Raw genomic sequence first — 26979 nt, 5'->3', positions numbered from 1 at the left:
TATATCCGGATTCTTCGAGCGACGCCGAGCTCCACGGGTCCCGGCGCTGTCGGCACATGCGCGACGGCCCCGCTCCCTCTTCCTCCGCCTCCCCTGGCGTCCGCCTTCCGCGGAGCCGCCGCCACCGCCGCCGAGGAGTCAGGGAGTTCAAGATGGCCGCCGCGGAGGCGCCGTCGCTGCGGGAGCAGCCCGAGTGAGTTGTCCGGGGGCGCGGAGGGCCGGCGCCGGGGGCCGGCCGAGAGCGGGCGGGCGGAGCGCCGCCCGGGCGGGAAAGTTGGCGGCCCAGCGGCCGCGGCCAAACTTTGCCTCCCGCGCGGCGCCGCGGGGGCGCGGGAGGGCGGCCTCGGCGCTCCGCCCGCCCGGGGGCCCCGGCTGCGGGGTGGAGGGCGGCCGCGGCCCGCAGCGGCGTTGCCCGGGAGGCGAGGGCGCGCGCGGCCTCCTCGGGTCCCGAGCGCGAGGCCGCGGCGCGGGCGCGCCGGCCCGCCTCTGAGGCGACGAGCGGGTCCTTCGGGGCGGCCCGCGCGGCGCCGAGCCCAGCGCGCCTCCCCGCAGGCGGCTCCCGCGCCGCCGCCCGTGCCAGCCTGCGGGGCTGGGGACCGGGAGCAGAGGGCCGCCGGGCGGAGCCGCGGCCGGCGGGGCGCGCCCTGCTTATCGCCCGGCGCGCTCGGCCGCAGCGTCCCCTCGGCGATTCTCCTCCTCCGCCGGGTGCAGCTGGTCTGCCGGCTCGCAAACTCGAGGCAAAGTCAGACCAAGTCCTCGGTTCTGAGGCCTAGAGTTTTTGACCCGAGTTTACAGCAGTCCTCTGGGAGCCCCAGTGGAATAAGGAGTGGGAATGGTCAGCTACTTGCAAACCCGAGCGTTTCGTGTCTGTAATCAAGCTAACGTAAGCATCGATGCGGCCGAGTGGACGCATCCTCGTATATTCTGCTAGGGTAACCCTTCCCTTAACTGACAGCAGTGTGTTCTGTTTCCCGTGTGTTTGCTAGGAAAGCACAGGAACCTAAGAGAGAATGGATTTTAATTCAGTATTCTTGTAGCGCCCTTTTTTTTTTTTTTGCTTGCTTCCTCATTATCTGATTTGTTTCCAGCTGTCTTAAGAAAGAGGTAGAGATAGTCTCCCAGCAACTTTGGACTGACAAGAGGAGAAATCTTTGCACCTCCCCAGCCGGCCCATCGCTTCACCGCTGTGCGTCCAGTGCCAGACTGCTCGGGGATTTGCTTTGCTCATCTAGGCAAAGAGAGTTACCAGAAGTTTTTCGTTTAGGGCCTCTGAAAGCTGTTCTATTATCTTCACAATCTGACTTAAAAGAGGGCAGGTGGGTTCTGAAGTTTTAGGTAGACTGCCTCTTTTTGTGTTTCACGGAGTTCACAGTGAGGCCTTGTCCGGGCTTCATGAGAAGATCTATGAAAACCTTAGGCTATGCAACTGATTTTTCTAGTAATCTGTTTAAAGTTCTATAGTATAATGTCCATTAATTTGATTTCAGGGGCGGTTTAGATTCCTTTTCAGGAGGAATGCAGCCATGTTTATTTAGATACTCAACACTAGATTTAATAATAGTTATTCAGGCTCCTCCAGTGTGAATGGCACTGAGATGAACTGTATTGCTCCTCCCCACTCTCACACACGTACACACACCCCACACACTTGGTACGCACAGAACATTCCATCTATGTGTGTCCCACTTCCACTTACTTGAAACGTTTTAATGTAGAAAATGACAGTTTACTAGGAAAGCAAGTATCATGGTGGCTGCCCACAGTGAATGCTGAACTGTAACATCTGAGTAGGTGTTTTTTGAAGACACACTGAGGAGTTCACAGTTACATGGACTCTACTCCAAGTGGAATATTTTGAAAGCGTAAAGCTCCCTGAATGCTTTTTAGTGGCTTTTAAATTTGTTGATGTCTTTAGCTCAGTTTTTTTTCATAGTTTCAAGCGTTTAAATTTTTATACGCATTGACTTACTTGAACAGGTACTGCACAAATACTCCCTCATTCGGTCTTTATGACAGGGCTGTGGAGGCGGTCCTGACACTCCCCACATTTTACAGTTGAGAAACTGGAAGCGCAGAGACGCTACGTTAGCTTGCCCAGGGTCACGCTGAGTGACAGGTGTAGGGGCCACCCCCGGGCAGCCCCGCTGTGGAGCCCTGCTCCTAACCAGCGTGCTTCCAGTCTCAGAGGCCTATGGTGTGGCTCCTTTTATTAAAAATATTAGTAGCCTTTAACATTTGAAATAGTTTTTATTTATTTCCAGTATCACCAAAAGGTTCATTTTTATGATACGACAGTTCCAACTGTTTGGAATTTCATATCCCATGTGGAAAGAACGGGGGTGGAATGGTTCCTTTTGAGACTAGTTGGTCTTTTGAATCCATCCTTATTTTTGCATGTACGTTAATTCTGTATTAAAGGAGTCTTTTAATTAATTAATTACTTCTGTATTAAAGTGTCAGAGAAACAGTCTTAGTTATAATTATTTTCCTTGTCGAAAGCAGTGGCATTCACTTTGCTCCCCATTGCCCCCAGCTCCAAAGCATGAATTGAATGCCTCTCATATGAAATGTAATTAGGAATATTCTTTGGAAAAAAAGATATGTGAAGAGGGAAGTTAAAATAATACTAGTGGTTGGTAATTGGTCGCTTTATTTTAAAGTTGTTCCATGGCTATTTTTATTGTGCCAGATGCCCCAAGATTCTGGGTTGTTTGAAGGACGAAATAAGCTAACCTATGAGTAAATACTGTTTGACACTGCCATGCTGTCTGCACTCGGAATGCAGCTTTTCTTCCAAATGAGATTTGAAGGATGTTACTCAGCTCTCAGTAAGTACTGGTTTATGACAAACCTGTTGTAGACCAGTTTGGTACAGAAGTATATCTACTAAATGCGTAGGGTTAGATTGCAAAATGTAAATCGTCCAAGAAGGTGATCCGGTTTCTTTACAAGAAACCTTTTCCTGAAGCTTTAGAAGGAAGTTGTTAATGAGCCTAAATTAAGTGACCAGGCACAAGCGTGCTCATTATATGCAACATGGGTGCCATTGACGTGCTGGATTCAGGTTTTCCTCATGTGCCTTGTCAGACTTCAGTTATTTTCTTTGGAATTTGCTTTAAGAGATCAACAGAAGAGGCTGGAGGTCTGCTCCCTGCCTAACCCCAGTGTAGGAGAACTCTGGAGTTAAGGTTAAGCTCGCTGGCCCTAAGGCACTTAGGTGGCATTTTATTAGTAATCTAGTCATTATTTCTTGAATTAACATTCATTAAGTTACAGTGAAAACTGGGATTACTCCTGGGACTGGCTGCAGTAACTTTGGGTACCGTGATGTTGATCCTGATTCTCGGAAACTTTCGATGCTAGGTTTTCTTTTGAAAGAAATTACTTCCTCTGAAGGTAAACCCTTCAGTATTTGGATTTGGAATGCCTTGGAAAACTTGTAAATTATAAGTAGCATTGGCAAAGGGTTAGAAGAGCAGATTTTTCTGTGGGGAGGTGATTAAATTTAAATCATTTGAGGGTATTGTGGTCAAGAAATAGGCGTCTGCGCTGGAGGCGTGAGTGAGCCAGAAACGAAGTGTTCCCCGTCAAGAGCTGAGAGCGCACAGGCAGCGTGAACCCGCTGCGGCCCGCGATGCCGCTCCACATGCTGTGGCTTAGTCGCTCAGTCGTGCCAACTCTCCTGTGACCCCATGGCCTGCCAGGCTCCTCTGTCCACGGGATTCTCCAAGCAAGAAGACTGGAGCAGGTTGCCATGCCCTCCTCCAGGGGATCTTCCCAACCCAGGGATTGAACCCACCTCTCTTGCGTCTCCTGCATTGGCAGATGATTCTTTAACACCGAGCCAACTGTTGTTACTCTGTGAATCATCCCCTTGACACAGAAGTACTTACTGAGTACCCGCTCAGGGTTAAATCATCTTCTGGGCCTCAGGGATGGAGCCGTGAGCTAAACAGATTAAGATCCTGCTCCACAGGGCTTATAATAGGAGGACACAAATAGGAGTTGTGCTGGGTGGAGGACAGTGGAGGGGAGAAAGGGCCTATGTTTGTGATGGGGCGGGGGTTGCTAAAGTGAGCTGGTCAGGGAAACTGGACTGAGAAAGTGGGACTTGAGCCAGGACCTGAGGCAGGTGAGGGACCAGCAGGGTGTCGCTTCTGGGGGGCGCCCAGGCCCTTGCGTGGTGGGGAGGAGAGCTGTGGGGGGGTGACGGGCTTAGCTGAAGGGAGGCTTGGCTGATGCTACAGGTCTTGTGAAGGGTTCGGGTTTTTACTCTGAAAGAGGCAGGAAACAGTAATCAGCTTTCTCTCAAGGATGACGGTTACCTGATGTTTTAAAAGCATCTTCAGGCAGAAGCAAGAGCCCTGACGTCAGCTGTTGCACCAGCTGGATGTGCCCGTGCCCTCAGATGAGTCCTGTCTGCCTCCTTGAATGTGACGTCACGTCTGTCCTGGGGACACAGGCAGAGACAGCACTTCTTGAGCACTTGGTGTGACTGCTTTTATGTGTATGAACTCATTGCAGTGACATATCTGTGGTTGGTCAGCAGTGTTATTTGCCCAGCTTTTACAGTGGAGGAAACTGAGGCACGGGAGTAGCTTGTCTGAGGGCACACTGGGGGTATCGCGTTGCAGGCAGCATCACAACCAGGTGGTTTGATCAGGACCCTTGCTCCTTAAAGTCACGTTCTGAGTGTCCGTGGGCAGCTCCCCAGCGCCACAAGGAGTCAATCTACCCAGTGTCTGAAGAATAAGCATGACTGACTTTGGGCATGAGGTTTGTGCAGGGCCTCATGAGCTGTACGTGTTAACTGTGCGGTCTTCGCCGTGCGCTCGGAGGTGGGTACCGTTCCTTTCTCCACTAAGCTCACACTCACTGAGGCCACACAGCTCCACCCAGCTGTCCGTTCTCTGGGGCATTCTTCGAGGGTCTTTAGATTGAGTTCTAGCTTACTGAGTAGAATTTTGTACTTTTGGGCACTTAGATTTTTATATTCCTGAAAATCATTCTCAACCTTCATAAAGGTCCTCCCTGCCTATCTCTATATCTTGAAATTAGCCTAGTTCTATTTATCTCACACTTTCCCCCTGTAAGTCAAGGTTCAGAAAAATTGACTTATACCCCTCCTTCTGGATTGTGGGACGGCGGGAGAGTCTAGGGAAGGGAGACGGCTATCTGTATGAGGCTGTAACCTATACAAGGAAGAGAGTTGGAATGCCTCTGTATCGTCACCTTAAATCTATGATGTCCCCGCTTCCTTAATAGAGCCATGGTGTTGGGTACTGTTTAATATACAAAGATACTACACTGTCTTTTTCCAGGTCTTTGAGAAAATTTGATGATCCCAGAACACTGTTTATCCTGTGTCCTCTTACAGTCCGTTAGAGAGAAGTCAGGCCAGGCTGAGCCCTGACAGAGCCTCCTCTGCAGCTCTCCACTCCTTTCTCCTCCCCCTTAACCCACACCACCTACGGACGCTGGTGGTGTGACACCCCGAATCCCAAGCTCTTGCCGTGTGGTGGTTGTGTGTTCTCCACAGCCCCTCACTACTGTGAGCCAGTGACTTTGCAGACACCCTCCACTGTGTCGTGCCCCTGCCCCGCCGAGTTTACTGAGGACTGAAACCAGGCTGGGGACCGCCCGTCGAGCAGCCTGACCTTGCAGTTCCTGGGCCTGTCCACTGTCTCAGCTGTGTGCTCCCAGAATCCTGTGCTGTATCTCTCCGTCTCCTGGAATCGCTTCACCTCAGAGCTTAGCTTCCATTAGACTAGTCTCTTCCCCAAGTTTGGCATCCTGGCAACTTCGATCTTTTTTCCTTTTTCTAAGATACCCCTTAACCTTTCTGGTTAATTTCATACTCATTCTTCAGGTCAGTGTTACTCAGCCTATTTTTTAATCCAAATAAATACCTTGTTGATAAACTTTTCTCCCCCGAAGTCCCTGCTGAACAAATCGCTTGGGTTTTTCAGTGATCCACAAGATACCGTCCTTGACCGTTTCAAAATGATTTGAAGTGATCTGTCAGCGTTCCCATAATGCCCTTACTCAGGTCTATCATTGCAGTTCTCCAGTGTGGCATGTGATTCTTTTCTACTGGAAGTTTCCTTAAGAGAAACAAAATATTTTTATTTTCCTGTTGCCTGACTTAATGCCTACATTTATGTGTAGGTGATTTTCTTCTAAATGTTAAAAGAGATTGAATAGACCCATTAATTCTTAACTTGCAAGGAGCTCTTTGTAGTATATGGTACAAACATTAAACTTATTAAAAGTACAAGAGAATATAATTTGAAGGACTTGAGCAGAATAATCCATATTGTTCTGACTGGATGTCAGGAGGAGGACCACCTGCTTCTGGTGACCCGGGAGCCTCAGCCTTGAGGATGCGGCTGGTCAGGGTCAGGAGCAGACGGTGTCCGTGGTGGGGGCCCAGGGCAGGATGGCGCGGTGATCTCATCATGCTGCCCAGAGAGAGGCGGGTACTGCTGTGGCACACAGTGGCTAAGATGCTGCTTACAGGCCCAGAATGAGTGTGTGATATGCGTGTGTGTGTGTTTCTGAATTCCAAGTGGGAAAAAGAGACTAGTGTCCCAATGTGTGTCATTATTAATATTTTGTGGAAAAAGAATGGGCAGGTTCCTTTAGGTGTGCAGTGGTATGGGAAATGCTGGTTTAAAAACCAAGTTACTGAGTGACTAAGAAAGTCAGTGTTAACTTACTGCAGAAAACTACTGGTTTGAATTTCCTTTTTCTACTAAGTATAATTTTGTTAACCTCCCCTATTATGTATTTCCTTTGATACTTTCAGTATTTGAGTTCAACCATTAGAAACAAAGTTAAATCGCTGTTCAGCTTAGTTTTTGCCATATACCTTTGAAATAAACTATTTCAGTGGCTAACCTCGTGTATCACACGGAGATATATTTTACCATTGCTATTTTGTTACGGCCGAATGCTCCATAAGTAATGTGTCTTTTCAATGTGTCTGATACATTTGTAGGATGGAAGATGCTAATTCTGAGAAGAGCGTTAATGAAGAAAACGGAGAAGTCTCCGAAGACCAGTCCCAGAGTAAGCACGGTCGCCACAAGAAGAAGAAGCACAAACACAGGGGCAAGCACAAGAAGCACAAGCGGCCTTCGGAGGAGGACGCGGAGCGGAGGCATCGGCACCGGCGCAAGCACAAGAAGCACCGCAGGAAGGAGGCGGCCGGCGCGCCCGACGCGGCCGGCGCGTCCCCGGCGAAGCGGGCGAAGCTGGACGACTGGGCCCTGCTGGAGGACCTGGAGAAGCAGAGAGCCCTGATCAAAGCCGAGCTCGACAATGAGCTCATGGAGGGCAAGGTCCAGTCGGGCATGGGGCTCATCCTGCAAGGCTACGAGTCCGGCTCTGAAGAGGAGGGGGAGATTCATGAGAAGGCGCGGAATGGCAACAGGTCGAGCGCGAGGTCCTCAGGTACGAAGGGGAAGCTTGAACTTGTGGACAATAAAAACAGTACAAAAAAGCGAAGTAAAAGCAGATCCAAAGAACGGACTAGACACAGGTCTGATAAAAAGAAAAGTAAGGGAGGGGTTGAAATAGTTAAAGAGAAGGCAGCAAGGAGCAAGTCAAAGGAGAGGAAAAAGTCGAAAAGTCCCTCCAAAAGAAGTAAGTCTCAAGATGAAGCCAGAAAGTCCAAGTCGCCCACCCTCAGACGGCGCTCTCAAGAGAAAGTTGGGAAGGCCAGATCTCCTGTCGATGACAAGGTTAAAATCGAAGATAAAGCTAAGTCAAAGGATAGGAAAAAATCCCCTGTTATCAATGAAAGTAGAAGTCGTGATCGAGGCAAGAAATCTAGGTCCCCAGTCGACTTGAGAGGTAAATCCAAAGACAGACGGTCACGGTCCAAAGAGAGAAAATCAAAACGGTCTGAAGCCGATAAAGAGAAGAAGCCAGTCAAGTCTCCCTCTAAAGATGCTTCCTCTGGGAAAGAAAACCGGTCACCCAGTAGAAGACCTGGTCGCAGTCCCAAAAGAAGAAGTTTGTCTCCGAAGCAGCGTGATAAGTCAAGGAGAAGTCGATCCCCACTCCTGAATGATAGGAGGTCTAAGCAGAGCAAGTCACCTTCTCGAACCCTGTCTCCTGGTAGGAGAGCAAAGAGCCGGTCCTTGGAAAGAAAACGCAGGGAACCCGAAAGGAGACGCCTCTCTTCTCCAAGGTAACTTGATTTCAGAGCCATAGTGGTTCCTACCTTTGCAGCAGATTTCAGTGGAGAAGCTCAGACTTGTGGACGATAAAAACAGAGGTGATAAAGAGTTTTATAGTGTTCAATATAATCCTGTCCTGTCTGCTAACTATGTTAATGTTTGCTTCTGTCAGTGTCTTGACTGTAGGTGGTTTTTAAATGTAGGACTTACTTTTTTTTAAGTTCTTAATTTAGTATCTAATGTGAAGAATCACACCTTTAAATCCAAGTAATTTGGTTGATAAGTCTGAGTCTATGCATTTTATGGGAAAGGTGTTAGTTTCTAGCGTAGGGATTGTTCTTCGAATAGTGTGGGCTGCAAATTTTTTAAGTGGAGGTATCAGTTTAAGGATTGTGACCTGTCTGTTCTTTTGAACTGATGTGATTTTGAATCCTAACAGTATAGTTGGAACTACAGTTGGTTTTTTGGTCCCCAAAATACAATTGAAAATGGTAAATTTTTTTATTAACTCATATACCTGTAGTCTCATTGTTGAAAAACATAAGAGCTCTTAAAAATGATTTTTTAATCAGTCGTAATAAAAATAATTCATATTTACGTAATACATTTGATCCACCAATTCTTGTCTCATAATTTCATGAATTCCTAGCCATCTACTGTGTATGGGTATAAATATGAATTGATGTTGAAGTTTAAATTATCCTGTATTCTGAGAAGCTTCAAGAATGCAGTTCTCATTAAGAGCTACTGTTGATTCTTTACTTCTAAGTGATGGAATGGTCCCTTGCCTGTAGCTCTGCCTAGAGACAGTGTTACTATCTTAATATCTTTTCTTAAGGATCCTATTCTCTTTCGGTTTGAAAAGGAAATTCTTACGAGTTCATTAAGGGACTAGAGTTGAATATTTGAAACAAGTTTTTAGTGTTAGTTTACAGAAGAAGTGCATGCTAATAAATGCATGCTCATTGAAGAGACGTTTAAATCCTGCAGGAAGCCTATAAACTCGCTCTTCCCGTCCCTCCTCGGCCGCCACTCCTGAGGCGGCAGTCTCGCTTCAGCCCCTTCTCTGTGCACAGACTTCTTAGAGAGGATTCATACCATCCATGGTAGCAGTGGTTTTCTTTCTCATCAAACGCTGTGTGGCAGCATATAAGGATTGTTTGTTACATAATAACAACATGACACTTCACATTGTGGATGTATCATAATGTATTTAACTTCCCTTGTTGAGACTGATGAAAATTAAGGTTGGTTCCAGTTTTTCACAATCGTGTGCAGAGATATCCATTGAGTCTGTGTAAAGCTGCTTTTAGGGTAGTTTCATAGAAGTGGAATTGCACAGTCTAAGATTCCATATGTTTATATTTCAGCAAGACACTGCCATATTTCCTTCCAGATAAGTTATACCAGTATTTACTTCCATGACTTGGTGGACTGGCGTTTTCTCTTAACTCTTACCTATAGTTCCTCTCTTCTAAGGTTAATGTTGATTGTAAAGGGATTTTATTCTTAATTGATTCATTAAAAATAAGGCTCTTAATTGCAAAGATAATGTCAACAATTTAGAAAGAAGACAGTCCTCAAACCAAGGGAATGGAATATTATTCCTTGTTTGGGCAAGTTTTATCTGAAATGAGAATCAGATAAGTCATATAAATAAATTATAAATAAATAACAATGTAATCTTTACAAATTCTGTGAGACCAGAGGAAATAGACCTGAATTTTTGTTACAAAACATATTATTCTGTGTTTGCAATCTTTAGGTTAAAGTGTTATTAACATGTAGGAGAAAGTCACTTATTCTGATTTGATTTATTCTTCTCTGAACCTGTATCTGGTTCCCTTAAGAACACGCCCTCGAGATGACATCCTCAGTAGGCGGGAAAGGTCCAAGGACGCCAGCCCGATCAGTAGGTGGTCTCCAGCTCGAAGACGAGCCAGTAGATCTCCTGTTAGGAGGAGGTCTCGCTCCCCTCTCAGACGGAGCCGGTCTCCCAGAAGAAGAAGCAGGTCTCCTCGGAGAAGGTAACGACTCCCCTTTGATCCATCAGACTGAAGCTTTTGAAGCTCAGTGGGTAGGTTTTCTTAACAACCGGTTTTCTCTGAAACGTTGTAGCTGTGATGCCATGTAGTTTTTCTGTTGCCAGCATGACATATTTTACACACACAGATTTTTGAGTTTTGCTTTAAACTTAAATCAGTGTTTATTAAAACATTTCCGCTGGCCCCTTAAAGACTTTATTTTTAGAACAGTTTTGGATTTATAACAAAATCGAGCTTTTGAAAAGTGCAGAGTTGCTGTAATACCTCTACCCCAGCACACTCGCAGCCTCCCTAACTTTAATTGACCTTTTATATGTATTATATCTCTTTGTTCTCCTCAAATAGGGACAGAGGTCGGAGGAGCAGATCACGCCTGAGAAGGCGGTCTCGATCACGGGGTGGTCGTAGACGTAGGAGCAGAAGCAAAGTAAAGGAAGACAAATTTAAAGGAAGTCTTTCTGAAGGAATGAAGGTCGAGCAGGAATCTTCATCTGATGACAAGTAAGAATGGAACTTTCCTATAACTTCCTTTTTGCAAATTAGACAAACATGGTGTGACTTGAAAGTCTTTAATTTCCATCTGTAATTTTGATCACAGCTAGTGATGACTTTTAAGCTTAAGAATTTTTCTTTTGTTTCCAGTCTTTGTGCAGTGAAATAGGTGGGGAGGAAAAGGAAACATAGAAGGGTAAATTTACTTGCCGGGATTCCAAACCAGGACAGTTTAAAAGCAACGCTAGAGTGAGGTGGCTTAAGGTTTCTGTTCAAACTTACTGATGACCGACGTTTTCCAACTTTTATTTTTTTAAATGTATGCAAGTTAATGGTTTTGGACTCTAAGGATGTTTGGAATTAACATGTGTGGATGTAACTTTTCCTAAGCCTTGAAGACTTCGACGTAGAGGAGGAGGATGAAGAAGCCTTGATAGAACAGAGAAGGATACAAAGACAGGCCATCGTTCAGGTATCGATTTCAGTCACATTCCTTAAATAACCGCTACCTAAACGAAACTAAGGGTTTTTTAACAATGAAGTGTTGGCAGAGCACTTGAATAGGTAGTGAAAAAAAAGAGAGTTTCTTAATAAAATTGAAGTCATCTTTTTTATACATAGGAGTCCCGTATAAAGCTCTACTTTGTAAGACAAAATTTGGAGTGTGCTTTCTTTTTTTTAATGTTGATAAACAGGAGAACCCTCATAAATGAGTACAACTTGGAAGAATTTCCTTTAGCATAAAAATTGTATATATTATAGCCTGTTATACATGAGAAAGGTTTTTCTTTAACACCTAGTAAAAATGGTAGATCTTCTAATACAGATGTGTATGTTTAAATGGAACGTCTCAATAAATTTAAGAGTCCTTGAAAACTGAGTAATGGAGGAGTCGGGTGGGAAAGGGCGTCACGTCGGCCTTAGACGGTGAGCTGCGCAGAAGGCTGCCGGCTCTCCCTGGCCACGCGGCCCTGCGAGCGGGCCGTTCTCGGAAAGTACCTTTCCTCACCATCATGTGATGGGAGGTGAGGGTGGAGTTGAGAGAATTCTGGAAGACGCAGAAGATGCTTGGGTGCTGTAAGGAGGACAGCAGACAAGGAAAGGAGGGTTGTAGCAGCCTGTGTGAACTTGGAGCAACCACAGCCTCTCAGAGCAAAGGGCAGAACTGAAATTGCCAGAGTACTTGGGGCGTGACTAGAATTCCAGAGGCGACTTCCCTCACTGGGGCACTGTGGGAACTGGCACTGAACAGTTACTGGGTCCCCCTGAAGACTTGGTTGAATCTTTTTCTGTTCTTACCCAGGTCCACAATCCCTTATCTCCAACCTTTTGGGCCAGATGTGCTTCAGAACTGAGAGATATGTGAATTGTAGAAAGGTAATGTGGTGCATACGTGTATCTTACTTAGCCCCTGAGTGGGGGCGAGCCAGCACCCCATTATCAGACAGCGGGAGTGTTTCGCTGTGAGGCCCCGTGTTCTCACTGGGAGCGTTCAGAGGGTCGCGTCTTCAGGTCAGGTTCTGCCGCCTGATGGATGTGCACCAACATAGGAAACCTCCCACAGTTTCGTGGATTTGGAGTTATGCATAAGGGATTGTGGATCTAACTCAGCTGGGGCATCGGTGCCTTCATTTTATTCTAGCAGTGTTGGACACTTAGGTGTCGGCGCAGCTCCCCGGCCGGCGGCGGTGACGCTCTGTGTTGTTCCTGCAGAAATACAAGTACCTGGCTGACGACAGCAACCTGTCGGTGCCGTCCGAGCCCAGCAGCCCCCAGAGCAGCCCCCGCTCCCGCTCCCCCTCTCCCGACGACATCCTGGAGCGCGTGGCTGCCGACGTCAAGGAGTACGAGCGTGAGAACGTCGACACGTTCGAGGCCTCTGTCAAAGCCAAGCATAATCTGATGACCGTTGAACAGAACAATGGTGAGTTAGAGTTCTGTTTCACCTGTGCTTTTCTCCCCCAGGTGGTTAGGTCTGCCACTTCACACAGAGGAGAAGTTCTTCGGGGCGGGGGGATGGGAAGGGGACAAGGACTGCCATGTTCAGAACACCCCAGTGAGTGTCCCCATAACCGTGACTGGAGCTCACACTTGGTCCAGCTACATGTTCAGTACCTTTGGTTCTGCTTACTAGAATATTTGAACGCAAATCCAAGCCATGATTGATTTCACCTGGGAAAAGTCCAGTTTGTATCTCTGTTAGATAAGGCTTCTAAAATACACTTGGTAAAACTGATGATCTTTAAATATCTCATGTCTATAGTTCGTTCAGTTCAGTCGCTCAGTTGTGTCCGACTCTCCGCGACCCCATGAATCACAGCACGCCAGGCCTCCCTGTCCATCACCAACTCCCGGAGTTCACTCAAAAACTCATATCCATCGAGTCAGTGATGCCATCCATCCATCTCATTCTCTGTTGTCCCCTTCTCCTCCCGCCCCCAACCTTTCCCAGCATCGTTAGTTTGAATCAAAATCCGGATATATGGTTTAACCTTCTGAGGTATGAATTGGCAATTTAAAGAGGAGCTTTCCTGGTAGTATATAACTGTTACTTGGGTGTGCTCAGTCATGTCCAGCTCTGCAACCCCATGGACTGTAGCCCTCCAGGCTCCTCTGTCCGTGGGATTCTGCAGGCAAGAATACTGATAGTAGGAGAATGGACTATGCGAGTCGTCCATCCCTCCTCGGGGGATCTTCCAAACCCAGAGGACGGGGCTCCAGTCTCCTGCATTGGCAGGTGGTTTCCTTAACCACTGAGCCACCTGGCGAGCCCAGCTGTTGCTTAGTTATTAGCATGTTAGTTCAGCGTTGGTGAAAGTGTCAGTACTAGGCTTTTTAATTTTCTGAAATGCATTGTCAGTGAAAAGTGGATAGCTTTATGTATCTTGGGCTATGAAGTGATATTCAGTTCAGTTCAGTCACTCAGTCGTGTCCGACTCTGTGCGACCCCATGAATCACAGCAAGCCAGGCCTCCCTGTCCATGGGTTTTAATGAAAAACTGATACACAAGAGGAAAAAGTTTGAATTGTTGTTAGTGATTTTCCATTGATTTATTATTTGTGTTTAAGTTTGTATCTCTCCATTTTCCAAATACTAATGCTAATTTCCATTCAGGTTCATCTCAGAAGAAGCTGTTGGCACCTGATATGTTTACAGAATCTGATGATATGTTTGCTGCCTATTTTGATGTGAGTATTTTAGTCATAAGAACATAACTGTTGAAATAAGTGCGTGTGGCAAATGCGTGTTTGGGTGGCGTTACACAGCTAGTGAGGAAAAGGAATCGGGCTTCAGGGAGGTCAGACAGAGGGACGCGAATACGCGGCCGCCCCCCCCGTGAGGCAGCGCCTTTCTCGGGGTCACAGGCCTCTGCGTGGCGCTGACGGGGGGATTTTCAGGCCTTCTACTCTGCGCTTCTGTGTGGTAGGCAATCGGAAACTTAGGATTTGGAGCTTAATGGAATTCATTGAAGAACTGGGAATGTTGTAAGGACTGGGTTAAGAAATTTTTTCTTTTAAACATTTTATCAGTTTTTTTTTCTTGAGAAATGGTCTCAAAAGTAGCAGACCATTTCCATCATAGATTTAGGAGATGTGAGAACTATGGAGGCTTTGGTGACAGGGAGTGGGGACACACACATCCACACAGAGAGCGTACAACAGGGGACAGAAAATGGACTGGGGTGAGCAGCGGCATCCAGGGCCCCGCGGACACCAGCGACCGGCTTCGATAGCAAGTCGCGTCTACTGTGAGCCGCGCACACGGAAGACGGTTAGGAGAGGACGCAGTGACTCTGAGGCAGCTGAAGTATTGGCGCCTTCGTTTGCCCGACGTGAAGGGTTTTCCGGGTGTCCTGCAGAGGGACGCGTAAGGAACACGCCTTTAAAAGTACCAGGTACTCGTGCAGTGCAGCCAGTGACGTTTCGCATGGAGACGGGAAGAGACGCGGGGTGCTCCATGAAAAGGGTGGTAGAAGAAACGTGACGGCAATGCTAATTCTTTCCATGAGCACTCCCCCGATACAAGAGGCCTAGGAGTCGTGTTTCTCATGTGTTGCATTTACGTAAGTCATAGGAAGAGTTCATTTAACTTGGCATAAAATTTTCTTGTCAAAGTTTAAAAGAAGTGCTTTAAACCTCTGCCTAAATTGGGGGTAAATAGCTCATGTTACTCCCTTAATTTCAGAGTGCGCGTCTGCGGGCTGCTGGCATTGGAAAAGATTTCAAAGAGAATCCCAACCTCAGGGATAACTGGACTGATGCAGAAGGCTATTACCGTAAGTTCACAGTCCTTACTCATTTCAGAGTTTATCATAATTGTTTGTAAAGCTGTGTGGCTCGAGGCCGTCCCACTTGGGCGGACTCTGGAGGCCACACCCAGTGCCGTCATTGAGAGTGGCACCACTAGCAGCGACGTGTGCCCGTGCCCCTCCCAGAGGCCTCGCAGACTGAGGTGCACGAGACCTGACGTGCACCTTGAATCTGTTCTGTTACTTTCAGGCCTCGGGTAATCCTCTGGAGGGGGGCGGTGCCCGTCACGCCAGACTGCAACGACCGCGGCACTGCCTCCTCGGGGTCAGGGGCGTCAGCAGTTGCCGGGGGTGCTTCCTGAAACTTCTGTAGTGCTTGGAGGCCTGCAGCTTCTAGCATGCAGTGTGGAGGCAAGGCCTTGGGACTCTGGTGTCCAGGAAGCCAAGCACACTGGAGAGATTTGGCACATATTAGCATGCTGTGTTTCCTGCCTTTTGATCTGATATGTCTCATAGTTTTGTTCATTAATGTGTCATGGTCAGAATTCTAGTGTTTTACCTTTTTAGGTGTGAACATAGGTGAAGTCTTGGATAAGCGTTACAACGTGTACGGCTACACGGGTCAAGGTGTGTTCAGTAACGTGGTCCGAGCCAGGGATAACGCGAGGGCCAACCAGGAGGTGGCCGTGAAGATCATCAGAAACAACGAGCTCATGTGAGTTCAGGGAGCTACGAAACCAGCTCAGCACAGGCGTTCACAAACACGCGTGTTTTAAGCAGTGACTGCAGTCTGTGTAGGACAGCTTGGGGCTCATAAAGCGGCAGAGCAGCTCTGTGTGGGTGTTTAATTCATAGCCACGTTTGTTCCATGTGACACTGTGGAACTGTCGGCTGGCTGTATTCAGTTCGTTTCAGTGCCTGCAGTGTGAACTGTCCGCTTAGACCCTCCTCTCTGCCCCTTATCTTACGGCTGATCGTGACTGACGGTCATGAGCCCGAGACCAGAGGTGCAGATTCGAAGAGTCGTGTTGCTTAGCTGTCACCAAGCATATGGCCTGCCAAAGGTGACAACTCAGGTCTGGGAATCCTTCGCATCATTTATCTGTTGCCATTTCTCTTTATGAACAATGAGGTCATTGCCACACTGCTTTAACACAATCTGTGCCACATGCTGAGCTGCATTAAAGTCAACTTAGCGTTGGTTTAGGAGCACTAGAAAGAAGTGTCTGGATTTATGCTGAAGTCCTGGGCTGCCCTGGGCTTAGAAGGTTAGTTCAGTGGAAGTCCTCAAGTTCTGTATTATAGACACTAGCTTAAAATATGGCCTGTTGTCAAATCGTAACTAGAATTTTGGAGGATGATCTTTGCATCAAGGCATCTTGAGATAAAATGTGCCGGGTTGATTGCCCTCTGAGCAAGGTGGGTCTGTTGCTCGGTGTTTCTGTTTTGTTCACTGATTATTTTGGAAATTAGCTCCATGAAAACAGTATTTGGCCAAGTGAGAAGTATTGTGTGAATGACGCGGAGACGTGTCCTTCCTCAACAGATTGTTTATTAGTACACATCACTAAAGACACAAAATAAATATACATAGTTTTCCTAAATTCTTGATGTATCCAGTTTTGACCTAATTTTCTTTTTCATTTCAGGCAAAAAACTGGCTTAAAAGAATTAGAATTCTTGAAAAAACTTAATGATGCTGATCCTGATGACAAGTTCCATTGTTTGCGACTCTTCAGACATTTTTATCACAAACAGCATCTGTGCCTGGTGTTTGAGCCTCTAAGGTACGACGCCTGAACCTGGACATGACCCTGAAGACTCGGCTTCCTTATCTCGCCATCCTCAGTTCAGACAAATGCTATGACCAGTTTCCTGGGTGTTTGATGTTTTTTCCAGTTGACTCTGGAGTTTGTCTTCTAACTGTTGGTGAAAGCTAGCTTCTCCACAGTTGTTAGTGTGTAAACAGTAGTTGGCTATGTGTTGTGTGTCATGTGCCCACCTTGTGTGGCCTTGAGCCCAGCAGAGTGTTCCCTGGAAGGTAAACACTTCAGGGAAAGATAAGCCAGAATGAACAGGAACAGGAGTCATGGAGTAGAAATATGACTTCAGCCTTCAAATCCATGTCTTCGTCTTTCTGCCCATTTTAGGTCAGTGGGAATTTTACCCCTGTGTATCTTCCCTTCTCTTCATTTTGGAAACTGTGTTGTGTACACGCAGTTCATACGCTCTCATTTCAGTGTGGAGTAATTTATCAAACTTTTGGGTAGTGGGCGGGAGGATTCTTGAACAGTGTTTTCATTGTATTTCATACTCTGAATTGATTTTACTTCATGCCTGAAAATGTTTTTGCTTTTTAAAATTTTCATTTTTCATTTTAACCTCTGATTTTGTTTTTTTTTTTTCCCTAAAAGTATGAATTTACGAGAGGTGTTAAAAAAATACGGTAAGGATGTTGGCCTTCATATTAAGGCTGTCCGATCCTATAGTCAGCAGTTGTTCTTGGCTCTGAAACTCCTTAAAAGATGCAATATCCTCCATGCAGATATCAAGCCAGACAATATCCTGGTAAGTCAAACGATCAGACGGCCTTGTTCATCTGTACAGCTCCTTCTGTAACATGATTACCACTGTGTCCTCGAAATTACATCTTCCAAGAGTCATTCCGTGTATGAATTACCCATTACAAATGCCTGTAGCAGTTTTTCACTTTGGAAATTGGGCCGTGAAGCGTTATAGGGAAATGCATGAAGAGAGAGGGAGTAGGCTGCTGTCGCCGACCTCTCCGGTGGATGATGGGTTTCGGGTCCACCAGCCCCGGAGGGTTCTTGGGTATGCGATGACGGGCTTCCCCTGGTGTCTGAGCAGCAGTGCTGCTGGTGGCCCTGCTGTAGTCAGGCGTACTCACCAAGGCAGGCCGTCCTTTGTTCTCAAGTTCCATGGGGCGAGGGATGTTTAAGGGAGGCGCCCTCTCTGAGCTGGATGCGTAGAGTTGAGTTTAGGGTGCCCAGGAATAACCTTGGTCCTGTGTTCTTTACTCCGTGGCAGCTGTGGCTTCAGGGGCCACGCCCAGGAAAGCCCAGGTGTGGTTGGGCCTTATGTGGAAGGCGTGCCTCTCCCAGCGCGTGGCTTCTGGTGTGGAGGTCAGGTTTCCCAGTGTGTATGTTTCTGAAACCTCACCCCAGTGGGGTGGTTGGTCCGCACACACCCCTTCCCTCCCCAGCCCTTCCTCTGCCCTGGTCATGCTGTCAAGAGTCGAGGGCATGTTCACGGTTGGGGAAGCGTAGCTTGTCTGCCCATAGTACATTCCACATGTTTACTTTAAAGTGTGTTTCAAACTCCTTATCAGTAACTTAGCGCTGAGTTCAGATTTCCGTTTTTCTTTTTAAATATCGTAGACTATTTGCTTCCAGACTGCCACATTATTGAGGCGTTCCATTTTGTTATGTTTGGCCTGAGTATGTAAGGTACTGCATTTCTGAGGTAACTTGGGGTTTGAGGAGATGAGTATTCTCAGTGAAATTGAAGGTATAGTATGAGTTGTAGTCTTGCCTAATCAACTTCATAATTGACTTTTACCCCAATTTTCTTCTCTTTTTTTGAATTACAAAATACACCATCCATACCAAAGAACGTATTAACTACGTGCCAGTCAAAAGTAATCAGTGAACAGCGTCTCAGTTAACCACTTGGAGGTTAAATAATGAGATACTTGTCATTGTCTCAGAACCGCTTGTCTTTAAGACTTCATTTATCTTTGAGTTAGTGCTTAACTAGTATAGGTTTTCACGTGGATTTCAGACAGTTTGGCATTCTTCCTAAGAAAGGAGAAAATAAATATCAGAGACCACGTGGAGCTGCTTATAATGAAAACCCCAAGCTTTTAGCTCAGGATTTCAGCTGTCGGTCTGACAGAGTAGTGCACTAGGCTCCCTGAGGGCCAGTGGATGAGGGGTGCTGGGTGTGGGTCCCCAGCTGCTGGTGAAGGCCTTCCGTCCACCCACCATCGCCTGAAAGTGGCCCCGGGGTTTTGTCAGTGATTGTTGAAACTGCATCCTTAAGGAGCTGAATGCAGTTTATGTTTAAGACCGTTGAAGCCCTTTGCGTTTGAGGATCTCTTCTCTTCCCGATTTCCCCGGGTGCAGCCTGGTGCTTGACTGTTTCTTTTGCTGTCTTAGTTATATGGATGTCACCTGTAGTGGGCCAGTCCACCACTGACCAGGCTCTAGGATAGCCTGGGAATGGCCCGGGGCTGTCTGTTTAAAGTGCTGGGTTTCTGTGGGATGGGAACAAGAGGCCAAGTTCAAGTCCCAACTCGGAATTTGTGTGTGTCTCTTTTGAAGGGGGGAAGGGACTCTGGAATGTGCCTTATCTGCACTTGTTAACCCCGAACATGCTTCTGACTCAGGATGGCAGCAGGCATGGGAGCACCTCCAGCCTTTCGCAGCAGGTGTCCCTGTCGCTGTGCATGTGGAAGCATCTGCAGAGGGAAGGGAAACCGATGACCAATAGAGCTCGTGTTTGTCACTTTCGCCAGACATGTTTAACATCTCCTGGACTAATGCTTTCTCTATACTTAAGGGGTTTAATTTTTCTTAAGACTTGAGTGCTAAATGTGGGATGCTCTAACAGCTTCAGGTGAAGAATGTTTCTCTTCTGTTTCTGTCCAGATTTAATCTGAGTCCTTCTGCTTTCGTTGCCATCCTAATTTTCTGGCAAACGACAGTGAAGTCCGGTCTCTCTTCAGTGACCATGTTCATGTTCCTTTGAGTGATAACCTGACTGTGTTTGGGTTCTGGGGGGTTTAGAAGATACTTGGCTTCAGTGCTTTCTCACTACACCCTTTTCTAAACAGCATTGGTTAAAATAATTCACTTGGTAATATCCCTTATTTCCTCGTTGAAGAAAGTTCTTTCACTAATTAGAATACTATAGCTCTTAATTATTTATAGTTAGGAAATTGAACTGTAAATAACTTGGAAAGGAATTTTTAAATGAGTGACTTTGTTCTCAGTATTGGAAATAACTTCTCAAAGCCAATTATTTTTATGATTATGTCTTAATTATTCCTGGCCTGAGTCAAACTTCCCCGATAAAATCTTTTGCAGGTTAATGAATCAAAAACTATATTAAAGCTCTGCGACTTTGGGTCAGCCTCACATGTTGCGGATAATGACATAACGCCTTACCTTGTCAGTAGATTTTACCGCGCTCCTGAAATCAGTAAGTTTCCTCCAGTGCTCCTGACCTGGGCCGTTGTGGGCGGTGGAAGCAGCTGGTTCACTGTGCACTGTTTCCTGTCGCACTTGAGCAACCACTCGGGTCATTGCTAAGGAAAGGAGCCCTGCATCCTCCTCTGGTGGGGTGACGGTAGTTAGCTGTGGCAGGAGTCGCAGATGGGCATGGAAGGCCTCGGAGTTAGAAGACTGCCCGCGTTACTCCAGTCTGGTCGTCACGTCCTGTTCACGGCTTGTCTGGGACCTGTGCGGTTTTCTCCTCTTTTTGCCTTGGCTGAGGCTGGTTAGCCCCTCCACAAAAGGTGAAATGAAAAGATGGAAGAAATACATACTTTTCCTGCCTCTTCAGTTCCTTCCCAGGCCCTCATTTGTTCAGCTTTTTAAGAGTCCCTGTTAAGAGTTAGTGGGAATGAACATGAAACTAATGCTGAAGTGTGAAGTATTAAGATAATGGTTATATCGTCCGAGTTAAATTAATGCCCCTGTTGATGGAAATAAATAGTAGTTGGTTGATAATATCATTGTATATTAAAACTATATTATGTTTTCAGTTATAGGTAAAAGCTATGACTATGGTATAGATATGTGGTCTGTAGGTTGTACCTTATATGAACTCTATACTGGAAAAATTTTATTTCCTGGCAAAACCAATAACCATATGTTGAAGCTCGCCATGGATCTCAAAGGAAAGATGCCAAATAAGGTAGGATGTTTGGGTGGGCTTGTCCTTAAGGTCTTAGCCGTACCGTCCTGTAGATTCGTGGGTGGCTGATGCTCACCCCGGTGAGTGAAGACCAGTTCCTGAGAGGCAGGTGGCTGGCTACGCTGATTCGGAGCTCTTTCTCATTTCCGGTGCTTAAATTAGTGGGTCTAAGCAGCCGAGCGCCACAGGACAGAATGGGAGAGTCCCTTTGCCCCTCTGAAGCCTGTCCCTGTGTGTAGCCCTCCCTTGTCCTGCTGACTGCCCCTGGGTGATGGGCAGAGCAGCAGTGCTCCTGGAGCGCACGCCTGACCTGGTCACCGGGGAACCACAGGGGCTATTGGAAGCGGGACTTGAGGGCACTCGGTTTATTAAAGGTTGGACGCTGCTGGGCAAAGAAAAAGGTGCCAAGAAAAGTCACATGAAATGACATCTTGTTAGGTTCTATTCAAATTCTCTTGTGTTGAACTTGTTTAGACTAAGACAGAAATTACGTTGGTTTTTGCTTTAATGAGGTCTGACCTGGTGTCATTTCAGGGTTGTTACTAGAACATAACATTTTTAAATGTCCTGAGGTTTCTTAAACTGCCAAGAGACAAGGCCCCAGTTGTGTTATGTTTTCTGGTTTAAGTGTTTAGTCTTCGATTTTGAATAATGAAAGTACAACTTGATATTGTAATGGGTTTATTTAACTCATTGCCTGGGAAAATTAATTTCATGTTACTAAGTAGTTTTAGGTACAACATTTATATTTTTCCAAATATGTTACTTTCTCAAGAGCAGGGAATCTGCGATCATTTTCAAATAAGTAAGCAAACCCAGAGAGACTAAATAGTAATATTTGTGTGACTTATGTATTAGGTTATTGGTAGATCAGACTGTTTTGTAAGAGCTCAAAATCCAACTTTTGTTTTATTGCCAGATGATTCGGAAAGGCGTGTTTAAAGACCAACATTTTGATCAAAACCTCAACTTCATGTACATAGAGGTTGATAAAGTGACCGAGAGGGTAAGTGTCTTTCAGGTGTGCTACATTAGACGGTCATCTGATAGTTCATGGATGGAGTGAGTGTTGGATGGTCTAGGAGCTATGAATATTGTGAAGCACATCTGTTCCTGTTCCTGTTGGCCAGTTTCTGAATAAGATACATCAGGTGGTGAAAAGGTGAAGAGACGTAGAAAAGTTTGCGTAGCGGGAGTTAATTCTGTCATGTTTAGGCCTTTTTCTCCTTCCTTGGATCACTTTCTTGGTCTGGCTTCACATTCAGCTTCCCTGCTGTTTCCAGATCTAAAAACAAATCTGATTGTTTTACTCTCCCTGATTAGAAATTCTTCCCTGGCGCCTCTTACCTGTAAAATACTGTACTTAATTCCTCAGAGAGCCTGCTGTCCCCAGCGGGGACGTCCCCCTCCTTGCGACTCCGTGGACCAGCCCCTCCGCGCCCGGCAGTAGGCCAGTGGGCATGCACTGTTGCAGACCCCACGCCTATGTCCACGCACCAGCTGTGTTTTTGAATTCTTGTAGAATTCCTTTCTGTTCTTACTCTGATCTTTTTATAAAATTATGGAACCATGTTTAAAAAAGCCATCATGGCTAACTTGGGGTTGACCTTTTTCATTTAAGTTTTGAGGTTATATGTGTCTAGTAATGTATTTAGAGATACACATTTAAAAAATTATTTGTAGGAGAAAGTTACTGTCATGAGCACCATTAATCCAACTAAGGACCTGTTGGCTGACTTGATTGGGTGCCAGCGACTTCCTGAAGACCAACGTAAAAAAGTACACCAGCTGAAGGACTTGTTGGACCAGATCCTAATGTTGGACCCAGCTAAACGGATTAGCATCAACCAGGCCCTGCAGCATGCCTTCATCCAGGAGAAGATTTAAATGAGATGAAGAAGCTCCAAGGGTTTGAGTAATTAAATACAAAGACTGAAGAAATTTCACAGCAGTTTATTAATGTATATAAACTTATAAATATTTCTCCAGCAGATTTGAGGAAGCATGATATATTTGAATTAACACCAAGGGTGATATTTCTTTTAGAAATGTTAGTTAATCTGTTTTGTGTCTTATGTGAAATCTCACTGTAGAACTGTTTTAATCGCCAAGACTGCACAGAATTACAGTGCTAATGTAAATGGTTGCAGTTCACATAAAAGACAAAAAAAGCATCTGTTATAAAATGAGTAGTAACATGGGTGGTTGATTATTTTAGCAAACTTGGCTTCATTTTGGTCTTCAGATAAAATGGCCAGCATAAACGCTGTTTATATTCACGTTTTCCTAGGTGTGTGTGCAGGCCACAGCAGCATGCCCTGGGTGTAGTCAGTGCCGAAGGGGTCTGTTCCTTCTTGAGCCTGCCTGCAGGGACGGCCTCCTCTTTTAAAGCAGGTTGTGTGCAGCATTCAGTACACTGGAGGTAAGCTGAGCCATCAACATGACTGGTGTGTGAGATGTCATTTTACTGGAGAGTCGAAAAGGAGGGACGCTAGTGTTGGGGCAGAATTCCCTGCATGTGTGAGGGCTGCTCTTGTTTTCTTTTTTGGCATCACAGCTGTGGAGTAGTTACAGTTTCTGTTCTGTTCATCACGTTTGCGATTTGCAGAGAGTGCGCTTGATGGAGAGCGCCTTCAGTGTACTGTTTCTTAGCAACTCATTTTTTAGATCAACTTGCTATATAGACTTTATACACGTTTTGTTAAATACAGTTCCTAGTGACAGAAACAGTGCGTAGTTTCCTCTACTGATAACAAAATGTTGAGGCCTAATTCTGGAAGTCCTCATATTTAAAAGTTAGATAGACAACGTAATGAAATTTTTAACTATTTGTATGTCATTTTGAAAGTGTATGCTTTATGGTAAAAAGTGTTTTCATTTGTTCATTGTTTTCATTATTTGTGATCATGTTGTCTTTCAATACAGGCATAAACCTTCCACTCTTGAACAAAGCAGCTGCTTTTTAAAAGCGGTAATTGCTTCTTTACCTTTTATTTCTCTTGTAAAATGAAGCTTTTCTTTAAGGATGTGACTTTAAAGTGCTGTCCACTGCGTAAACAGCTGACCCTCCCTTACTGTAAAGTGAAGATTGTTGTGCTGCATGTGGCGTGGGCCACGCAGACTTCTGTGTGTTCTCACTATGCACTGCTAGACAATAAAGGCTTTTGTGAACGAGGCATTGGCAGCCATTTTTAAAAGCTTTGGTCTTCACTGCTGGTAAGTCAGGTAAACCATGCAGAATGAAAAGCAGCCTTGCGTTTCTTCCTTTAATTCTTTAACTGAAAGAATTACTCGGTAAAGGTGTAAGCTAACCAGAAATGTGCAATTTTATTAATAATTAGGATCCTAATTATCCCATCAAAAGATTCTACCAGTATTGTCAGCTTTCAGTGTAGTGAGGTAGTTCCTGTAGGTCATGGGGTGGAGTCCAGGATTTAACTAACGTTTCTGCTGTTTTCTCACTTTTCCTTCTGATGGTGCGGAAAGAGAAAAGGAGACGGGGCACAGGCCACTCGCCGCCTTCTCCAGGGCCTGATTGGCTGAGACACCAGCTGCACCTTCTTACCAAGGTTATTTCCGACAGCATGTGTAGATAAACATTTAGCGACAGTTTAAATCACAATCATGTCAATCAGTTTGGTTTTGCAACACAAAGGAATTAGTAACTTTTTTAAACATGGTAGCAGAGAATTTTCAGAAATGTAATCTTTTCTGTTTGGGTGGTAAAATTAATGGTTGTCTCCCTGAGGAGTGTGGAAAATAATCAGATTTTTAGAGGTTAACATAATATTTTAAAATTGTAAATGGGATTTTTTTATTCACCCAGGCACCTAATTACAACAAGCATGCACATTTTGGTGCATTCAAGAATGGAAAATCAGAGTAGCAGCATCCTTCTGGTGGGTTTTGCTCCATTTAAAGGCATGAAATGACCTGCAGCCAGGAAGGTGCAGATGCTATCCTAGGCCAGCTCTGACTCTGTGCCCCCCCCCCCACTCCTTGTAGTTTAGCTGTAAATCGACGTGAACGCCAGGCGTGCTCGTCCTCAGGCGGTGAGGCCTTGTAAGCAAGGCTCACAGGTGCGGCTCTCCTGCCTGAACTAAACGTAGCGAATTCCCACCAAGTTGGCTCTGGTGGTCATATACATGCTGCACAGTCTGTTTCCTGCTGATGGTCACTCAGAGTAGTTACATCTGTATGTCTCTGGTGATTTTTCATGGCTTCGTTTTGTATACTTATTTAAATAAGTTAACTTCCACTAGAAACAGTTCATCTTATGCCTTCGAAACTGTTACGCGTTCTTTAAAAAAAACAAAGTTGCTTGTTACTTGTTCTTTGTGTTTTAGGTGCAGCTCAGTGGAAGATGAAGGCACCAGAAGACATGAGCTAAGGTTTCTGTCCTATAAGAGGTTTAAGAGACAAGACCTCCATTTAATTTCTGTCTGGGTTTCAGTTTCCAGCATGGGGATTAGGGTGCACTGCTCTTTGGTATTGAGAGCAGCGCTCCCGTGCTCATTGTAAAGCGCTCACTCACCACGCTTCCTGCCCCTGCCCTCGCCTCCCCCGGAGGGAAAGGGGCTTCAGATCTAGCAGTGTTAGCGGTGTGGATGGGGCGGACCCACATAGCGCATGGCTGTCAGGATCGGTCCCTGTGCCTGCTAGAAAAGCCACAGCCACCAGGAGCGTCCACCCAGAGGCGGTCTTCCGCTGCAGGGGTCGTGTCTTCTTGGCCGAGGCCCAGGGACAGGAGCAAGCCCTCAGCGCTGCTCAGCTCCTGGGGCACCCACTGCGGCTCACCCGCGGGGTCTGCCCAGCCGCTGCTGTCGTGGTCTTAGCATAGGCCCCATACCCGGAGCACCGCCGTGGTCCTCCTCGAGGGGAGGGAGGGGGCGTTCCCTAGGCCTCTGGTGTTCTGGGCTCAGCACTCCTCCGTTAGACTCCGTGGGCGGTCTTAATCCTCGCACACGGAGTGAGTGGTATTGGAGCCCGTGGTCTCTGAGGCAGAGCCCTGTGAGCCTGCAGTGTGGGGCCAGGTGGTGGGCAGTCCCCAGCAGGCGGGCGTGCCTGTGTGGGCCGCTCTGCCATTTCTCTCAGGAAGGTTTTATTTCACTTTGTGGCAGAAATGGTGTCAAGTGATTGTGAGACCTGAGGGTCTGTAAGTCCTAGCACGTGGCCCACAGAGTGTAGTTGGGGGAGTGGCTGAGCCTCTGCATCTTAGGATCATTCTTCGGGTGGACCTGTTGTCCTCCAAGGTTAAAGAAACTTTAAGACCCTCCCAGCGTGAGTTCACCCTCAGTTCTTATTAATAGCATCCTTCTCCTTTATTCCCCAATGACTATTTCATTCCACTCTTTTTCTCAAAATAATTTTTGTGTTTAAAAAAAAAAAAACTTTTATCACTGTAGTTACCACTTTCTTTCCCTGAGACATGCTCGGGACACGTCTTTGGTATGTGGTGGAGGCAGTGAGACGTGACTCGTGCTTGGGGCACGCCGCCTCCCCTCCACCTGTAGTTTATCGTGGTTTCACAGTGGAGCTCCAGCTAGCTGGGGAGAAAGAGCATCTCTGCAACAGGGATCCCTCGTCTTCAGATGCAGGCCAGGCAGTTAAGGAATTCCTTTCTAAATGCTGAGATAGGAAGGAAGCCAGATGGCTAATGTAGAGCCACTTAGTTAGGACAGCATTAGAAATCGAGCTTCCTAAAGTGTTTTCTTTTTCATAGCATCTTAGTTCAGATGTGAATTTTTGTACAAGTGTTCACTACAAATTCATTTGTTTTTTATGTCAGTTAATGTGCACCAAATTGACTTTTAAAATGCTTTCCAGTTACTTCGATAGATTTCATCATCGTGGCATCTTTTTCTTCTCCTTGCACGTGTAGGGTGAGGGACTGTTCTTCTGAAGAATCTTTCCATTTAGTGATCAAGATACGGAAGCTGACCTCTGAAAACACTCAATATGTGTCCTAATTATTCCCAATGTCCTTTGAGTTGTAACTTGTACTTCAGCAGCGATGTTCCTAGTTGACCTACTAGGGAAATGTAATAAACACACCTGTTACCTGCT

At 46.1% G+C, this 26979-nt stretch overlaps 1 protein-coding gene across 3 annotated transcripts; it reads left to right on the top strand.

The window, feature by feature from the left end:
• PRP4K (pre-mRNA processing factor kinase PRP4K) lies at positions 1-26979 on the top strand. Of its 3 annotated transcripts, none has more exons than XR_008683268.2 (16): positions 8-193; positions 7001-8197; positions 10037-10213; positions 10577-10732; positions 11114-11195; positions 12437-12647; positions 13839-13912; positions 14910-15000; positions 15541-15688; positions 16623-16760; positions 17388-17541; positions 20082-20196; positions 20762-20913; positions 21833-21919; positions 22597-22874; positions 23204-26979. XR_008683268.2 is itself a non-coding variant. In XM_055406298.2 (15 exons), exons 1-15 carry the CDS (start codon positions 57-59, stop codon positions 22798-22800), a joined length of 3123 nt encoding a protein of 1040 aa, XP_055262273.1. In that variant the 5' UTR covers positions 1-56; the 3' UTR covers positions 22801-26979. The 3 variants fall into 3 exon arrangements, 1 of the variants encoding a protein (XP_055262273.1); XR_008683269.2 differs by having other exon boundaries at positions 22597-23335; positions 23839-26979; XM_055406298.2 differs by having other exon boundaries at positions 1-193; positions 22597-26979.

This window comes from Moschus berezovskii, chromosome 23 (genome assembly GCF_049115385.1).
Source record: "Moschus berezovskii isolate FMDL1 chromosome 23, NW_MosBer_1.0, whole genome shotgun sequence".
NCBI lineage: Eukaryota > Metazoa > Chordata > Mammalia > Artiodactyla > Moschidae > Moschus > Moschus berezovskii.
Note: the sequence above shows the minus strand (reverse complement) of the source record. Positions and strands in the feature narration are given on the sequence as shown.

Bases quoted from the DNA above. Each gene is read 5' to 3' on its own strand.
- PRP4K (XM_055406298.2), top strand. From the start codon at position 57: ATGCGCGACGGCCCCGCTCCCTCTTCCTCCGCCTCCCCTGGCGTCCGC. The intron at 12,648-13,838 runs GTGAGTTAGAGT...ATTTCCATTCAG, and splicing joins GACCGTTGAACAGAACAATG to GTTCATCTCAGAAGAAGCTG. The intron at 15,689-16,622 runs GTGAGTTCAGGG...TTTTCATTTCAG, and splicing joins ATCAGAAACAACGAGCTCAT to GCAAAAAACTGGCTTAAAAG.